This window comes from Helicoverpa zea, chromosome 2, assembly GCF_022581195.2.
Source record: "Helicoverpa zea isolate HzStark_Cry1AcR chromosome 2, ilHelZeax1.1, whole genome shotgun sequence".
Classification (NCBI taxonomy): domain Eukaryota; kingdom Metazoa; phylum Arthropoda; class Insecta; order Lepidoptera; family Noctuidae; genus Helicoverpa; species Helicoverpa zea.
Window position 1 is genome coordinate 4,024,404 of NC_061453.1, and position 7,915 is coordinate 4,032,318.

Genomic DNA, 7,915 nt, shown 5'->3' on the forward strand with positions numbered 1-7,915 from the left:
TTTCTATAGGTGCCTATACCATCTTCATCAGATTATATCGTATGTATGTGGGGTAGGGGATATTTGGGCCGATTAAACAGCTGATTCTTGAATAAAAATGTAGTTTAAATTTTATTTTCAACCTCAACGTCTTAGCTTAGCTCGTCTTCCATACGTCCTTTCGTTCTCTCGTCCTTGTTCCCAATCCTTTCATCCTACAATCTTTAACATTACACTCTTGTCTCTTTCACACCCAATACGTTATCCCTTTCACTCTTACTTTATCATGCTTCACATCTATCATTCATCATTACACATTCCGTTTCACTCATCTTCCTATTACGTTCCTACATGTATGTATATGTCTGCTTTGAGAAACAGTAATCTACGCATGAACAGACTTGTTACTCCTTCATCTCACAGTGAACTTGTAGAACAATTTACAGTTAGAATAAAATACTAACTGTTTTTTCTGCGGTCAGGATAAAATATAGACAGTTATTCGGGGCTAACATAGTTCTCAAGAGCGAAAGAATTTACTGAATTGATTTAATGGTTATGGCGCATGTAAGGCAGCAACAAGCAACAAAAATCATGTATTATATTAGTATACAAGAATAATATACTTAGTCGCCCAGAAGTGAAAACCTCGTAAGTGTTTATAACAAAATTTTATAGGAGGAAGACAAAACTGTCTACTGACAAGAAAATGTATGAGTGGGAAAGATATTATCTTTTGCTTTTTATAGAATTTTAATTAAATAAATAAATACATAATTATTTTTTAATCTGAAATAAAGCTGTTATCAACCGCACTGATAAATTACTCAGACGAAAATGGCAGATCTTATTTTGATACAGGTTCTCATAGCACATCATAAATGGTGCTAGGAGTAGCTGATTCGAAAGCTTGCTAGAGTAATCTGTGCCTACTGAGTTTATCAATCCAAAGAACAAATATATTTTTTTTCGAGGAAATGAGACATCCGAGGTTTTCACTGCTGGGCGACGATATAAAGCTATCATTATTCATTTATTTAATGCTATGGTTCTTCAGCGATGCGCTGAAATACCAAACCGACTTCAACAATGGCCGTCTAAGCTAACAAGATGGACGGAATATCTATCGAGGGTCCTAACAGTTCCAATTAATGGTTCTAGGTAGGTTAGACCTACCTAAATTATATAAAGTTAATGGTTTATGTATACCAATATTATAAAACTGAAACGTCTTTTTTGCTTGAATGCAGTATATTTTCTCTAAAACTACAGGATTTGTTTGGTCACCGGGGCTGTGGTTTTTTTGATTGTTCGAAAGAGTTAAAGCGGCCCTGGTACATGAAAGGCCTATAAAGGAACGAGTTGGATTTTTAGTCAGTAAAAGTCTAACACTCCCTCACCGCTACTAACCCACAGCGGGAGGGGTCATTTGATGTATTTTTAAGTACCTGTTTGGTAAATAAAATAGTCCATTTATTGAGGCAGGCTGTAGTGTAGGCTACTTTTTATCCAGGAGCGTGGAAGTTCCCATGACACTCGGGTGGAACGCCGCTGAAAGCTAGTCATCCTCCTCCGAGCCTTTTTCCCATGCATGTTGGGGTCGGCTTCCAGTCTAACCGGATTCAGCTGAGTACCAGTCCTTTACAAGAAGCGACTGCCTATCTGACCTCCTCAACCCAGTTACCCGGGCAACCTAAATCCTCTTTCGTCCGAGACTTGGTTGTGAGAAGACGTGTGTCAGTTTATTTTAACTAAATATAAATAGAGGTCATACTTAAAACTTCTTTAGTGACTATATCATTAAAATAAGTGTAACTGACGAGCGAAGTTCGACCTTATTAGCGCAACACAGCCACCGCTACCGCCAAGGACTTCACTTACTACGGGTCTCCGCGGTGCGCCCCCCACACCCGGGCGTTTAAAGAGACAGGTGCGATAATTCATCTCTGTCTAACACTAGGACTGCGAACAGCGCATCGTCGTCACTGACTCATCGCTGCACCGATGTTATTAAGGATCACTGGACATTACTATAATATTCAAACACCTACATATGTAACAAATCGGCAATTGCGCGCTGCTTAGAGTTACACTACCACTGCTGTGTTTTGTAGCCGTAATTTTATTTACTAAGATTGCTAACTCGGACATCTATTTACTGCTATAACAACATGAGCATTACCAGAACGCCACCAAAACTATTTGTATCGGACCCAGACCTCTCTACTCGTGGAAATGACTCTTCAAATTCTCCGCTCAACGTCACAATGAGAAACTATAAACGCGCGCGGTTAATTGATGATGTCGGAGGTGTTTCTGCGGAGTCGCCGCTAGAGGACACCACGGGTGACATAAGGGAACTTATTAAGTCATTGATCGCACAACAAAATATAAAATTTGAAGCTATGGAGTCTAGTATACGCGAAATCAAAGAGCAGTACCTCTCCATTACTTCTATGGAAAATAATATATTAGACATAAAAGTACAAAACAGTGATATTCAAACTGTTAATAAAGAGATTATTAAAAATGTGGATTTTATCTCTAGTCAAATGAAGGATATTGAGAATAAAATTTGTAAACTGGAGGGAGAACGCAACAATTACAATGCTCAAATCCATATTCTCGAGGATAAAATTGAAACAATGGAACGTAACTCCAGGAAAACCTGCATCGAAATAAGGGGTGTCCCGAAAAAATCTGGCGAGTCAAAACAAGAACTGTATCAACTAATTTCATCTGCGTCAGGTGCAATTAAGACAGTCCTGTCGGAATCACAAATTAAAGACGTCTACAGGCTACCTTCTAGAGAAAACGTTCAGACTAGCACGGTCGTTGCCGAATTTACGAACACTCTCGTCAAAGAAAACTTTCTAAAAGCCGCAAAAAAATATAATAATGAAAATAGGAACAATGAACTGAACACTATTCACTTGGGCCTGCCGGGACCTGCAGCTGCGGTCTACATCTCGGAGAATCTCACCGCGAAAACTAAACGGCTTCTCTTCCTTGCTCGTGACTTGGCCAAAGTCGAATCATACCAATACTGCTGGGTCTCTAACGGCAGAGTTTTCCTTCGCAAGAAACAAGGTGCCCCGTCGATTCTCATCAAAAATGAAAACAGTTTTCTCAAATTAAAACAGTCAGACCAACCCACCGCTGGTAATACTAAGGGCGCGATATGACTATTTAATGTACTTTTTGCAAATTCTATAAATGTTAATTTTTGCATGTACTTTTTTGCTGGTTATATTATTATATATTGTAACATTCTTTACGTACTCGACCTACACACACTTAACCCACATTCTTATCAATACTATCACATAATTCTCGTAATAAACAATCTCACTGTTAAAACCGAATTTACAAACACGCACTCACCGTTTCCACAATACACAACTTTTTACTACTGCACGTCTTTTACTATTCCACACAGCACTTATTTACACACCAATCACACTTTTTCTCCACGTTTACAACAATTTAATCCACTTTCTCACATTACTCAACTATCCTACACGCGCACATATACACTATTACTCACATTGAATTATGCTGACAGACTGCTATCCCGGCACGACAGACAAAAACAAATTCATGATACATCAATCATCATTCAAAATTTTCAATGGCTAATATAACAAATAAAATTATTGATGAAATTGATACTACATCCCTTGCCTTAAGCCTAAAAATAGATTCAATAGATAAGTGTCGACAACATCTCGGTAAAGTCGAAAAACAGTACTCAGTTGTAATCCAAAACATACGGAGTATTGGAAAAAACTTCGACAATTTTTTGGTATTATTAAGTAGACTTAAGTTTTCACCTGATATCATTATACTAACCGAGTGCTGGCTCGATACTACGTCAGTCTGCCCGCATATCAATAACTACACTTGTTTCAACTCAAAACAGTACTTTAATCAAAATGATGGGATAGTAGTTTACACAAAATCATCTCTTCATGCCAATGTCTCTGAACCCTCTTTCAAAGATTCAAACTGCGTAACTATAAATATTGGTAATGCACTGTCTATCATTGCATTATACAGATCACCATCCTTCGCTAACATAAACAATTTTTGCGAGTCTCTAGTAGACATAATGAATTCATGTAAAGGTCAAACCTGCGCTATAGTTGGTGATATAAACCTTGATATTAAGCCGGGCTTCTGTGACAATCGCTCCACCAACTATTTAGATTTAATCAGCCATCACGGATACTACCCAGGCCACACTTTCCCAACTCGTGGTAATAACTGCCTTGACCACGTCCTGCTTAAAACCAAAAATCCCGCCACAGTAATTGTTTGTGAAACAGGTATAACTGATCACGAAACAGTCTTATTCAGCGTGCACAGAGAGTTGCCTAGGACTCCTATTCATAAAATTAAAACTAAAATAAACTACCAAAACTTGACACAAGACATAGAAAATGAATCTTGGGACTGGCTTTATGGGTCAACCAATGTCGTGGCTGCATTTGAGGGTTTTGTTGAGACGTTAACGAGCAAAATTAATAACCATACTACTAAGAGTACTTGCCGCAATTCTGATATTATAATCAAGCCATGGATTAGCAAAAACCTCTTAAAATGTATCAGGCGTAGAGATTTAATGCACATCAAAGCTAAGAAAAAGGAAAATCTTAATAACCCAGTCATACAATTAGAGTACAAAAATTACCGAAATTATTGTAACAATATCTTAACTAATCTTAAATTAGACTACGAACGGAAACAGTTACAAAATGCCGAGGGTGACTGTAAAAAAATGTGGTCAGAAATTAAGAAAATATGCAACATCAAAGACAAAAAATCTAGTAACATGGAGCTTCTGGCAAATAACGATAACTCCGTTAGTACTCTAAATAAAGTCAATGGATATTTCACAACGGTCGGCGAAGAACTTGCATCAAAAACCCTCAAGGAGCTAAAGTTAACCGAAACTGAACTAGCTAACAACATAGGACTTTATTCTCCTGCTAACAACAACCCTAACGCCTTTTTCTTGTCCCCGACAGATGAACATGAAATTGCCAAAATCATCACTACTCTCAAATCGGCATCAGCCTCTGGGCCAGATGGTATTAATAATAAAGTGCTTAAACATTGCATTCACATCCTGGCTAAACCCATCTCCTTTCTCTGCAACTTAAGCATATCTCAAAGTACAGTTCCTGACTGCTTGAAAATAGCAAATGTCTGTCCAATCTATAAAAGTGGTGATCCTAAAACTCCTGCCAACTATCGACCTATCTCTCTGTTAACTTCTCTTTCAAAAATTCTCGAAAAAGTAGTTAACAAAAGATTATTAAACTACTTAGAGAAAGACAAATTACTTTCTGATCAACAATTTGGTTTCCGAGCCAGCAGGTCCACGGAAGATGCAGTCACAAATCTAGTCGATTTCATTACTCATAATCTTGATCAAGGTATGGCGTGCACTGGCATCTTCCTGGACCTTGCGAAGGCGTTTGATACGGTCTCGAGAAAAATACTGATCCAAAAAATGTATCTACTCGGCATTCGTGGCAGTGCTTTAGAATGGTTCAGCTCCTACCTATCTGCCAGAACACAGAGAGTTGTCATGGGTGACTATTACAGTGACCCATCCACTGTGCATTTCGGTGTGCCCCAAGGTAGCGTGCTGGGCCCTACAATGTTCATTTTGTACATAAACGGTCTTTGCTCGATGAATATCCTTCAAGCCAAACTATTCACGTACGCAGACGACACTGCCATAATTTTTTACGGTAAATCTTGGGATGATGTCCAATCGGCAGTTGAAAACGGTTTAACAGTTACAGCAAATTGGCTACAAAATAACTTACTGACACTTAATATCGACAAAACTAAAGCAGTTAATTTTTTTATTTCCAAGCGCACAGCACCTCGTAAAACTATTACTTTTCGTCTCCATTCCTGCCAAAACTCCAATAGTTGCTCCTGCCCTCAAATAGAAAACACCAACTCCATAAAATACTTAGGTATTTATCTAGACTGCAAAATTGCATGGACAACCCACATAAATACACTGAGTAATAGAGTTCGAATGCTGCTTCATATATTCAAGCGCTTGGGTAAGGTGGCCGACGAAGCTGTAGTAAAAATGGTTTACTTCTCACTTTGCCAATCAATTCTCAGTTACTGTATTGTCTCATGGGGATCTGCAGCTAAATCTCATATGATGAAAATTGAACGTGCACAGCGTGCTCTGCTTAAAGTTGCATACAGGAGACCGTTTAGATATCGCACTAATTTACTTTACGCAGAAGCTAAGGTGCTGAGAGTCAGGCAGCTATACATTCTCTCAACTACGTTGCGATTTCACAAAACGTCACTGAACAGCTGCAGATCTCAGCAACGCTCCAGTCGTCTGGTGAACTGGGATAAACCCCATATTAATAAAACTTTTGGAAGAAGATCGTTTGCTTTCATGGGCGCTCATCTGTACACTAAAGTAAATAAAACCCTCAAAATTCTAAAGCTCACAAAAAAAAAAATGCTCTAAAGTAATCTCCCTTTGGCTACTCAGTCTGGATTATGATCAAACAGAGGACGTCTTAAAGATATTGTCATAAGAAAAGCAAAATAAAACAGTAACAATAAACACATAAGTAAACGAGTAAGCATCACACTAACACTTCAATCACTCTCACCCTTCTCACATGCACTCACACACTTACACCTACAACATTACATTATACTCGCCACACCTACCACACCACACTTCCCACACTTCATTCACTACATCACACACATTACTACACTACCGAAACTACTAAATTTAATTTTGTTATTTAATTTGTAAACCATAATTAATCTAAACTATTGTCTTTGTTACTGCACTCACTTTATGGTCACGGATTGAAAGAGACTGGACCCCACAACACAGGGAATCCTAGTGTGGGGTTCAGGGTTCATTCATATTGTAAAAACCTATTTGAGACAATAAATTATTTTTATTTTTTATTTTTTTTTTAACCCGATACCCCTTGGTTAGACTGGTGTCAGACCTACTGGCTTCTGACTACCCGTAACGACTGCCAAGGATGTTCAATGACAGCCGGGACCTACAGTTTAACGTGCCATCCGAAACACAGTCAGTGGTGTCTAAGATATACTTAGAAAGTACATACAAACTTAGAAAGGAAAAGCTAGTGTTTTAAAAATAATGGAATTGGAAAAGACTGATCCAATTCTGCAGAAGATTGCTCTTGTACTTTGTTCATTTGATGATCAAAATCTAAAAAACGTAGTGTATCAAAACCAAAATATCATCATCATCATCAGCCTATCGCAGTCCACTGCTGGACATAGGCCTCTCCAAGTGCACGCCACTGAGATCGATTTTCAGCTTCTCGCATCCAGCTCCTGCCAGCCGTCTTGCGCAAGTCATCACTCCACCGTGCCTGAGGACGTCCCACACTACGTTTGCCGAGGCGTGGTCTCCACTCTAGAACTCGTTTACCCCAACGGTTATCGGTTCTTCGGCTAATATGGCCAGCCCACTGCCACTTCAGCTTGCTGATTCGGTAGGCTATGTCGACGACCTTGGTTCTCTGACGGATTACCTCATTTCTGATGCGATCCCTCAGAGAAACGCCGAGCATAGCTCTTTCCATAGCCCGCTGAGCGACTTTGAACTTGTGGACCAGCCGTACCGTCAGTGTCCACGTTTCGGCTCCGTAAGTCATGACAGGTAGGACGCACTGATTGAAGACTTTTGTCTTTAGGCACTGTGGGATCGACGATGTTAGGACTCGACGTAGCTTCCCAAATGCAGCCCAACCCAACTGAATTCTCCTATTCACCTCGTCCTCAAAGTTGTTTCTACCTAACTGCAATGTCTGCCCGAGGTATACATATTTCCGAACAACTTCGAGAACGGCGCCGTGTATTGCAATCGGTTCCGGTAGAACATGTT

General features: G+C 39.3%; 1 protein-coding gene across 1 annotated transcript; it reads left to right on the plus strand.

The window, feature by feature from the left end:
• Positions 1-2,150: 2,150 nt before the first annotated feature.
• Positions 2,151-3,164, plus strand: LOC124644570. The gene has a single exon (XM_047184030.1). It carries the CDS (start codon positions 2,151-2,153, stop codon positions 3,162-3,164), a length of 1,014 nt encoding a protein of 337 aa, XP_047039986.1.
• Positions 3,165-7,915: the final 4,751 nt, after the last annotated feature.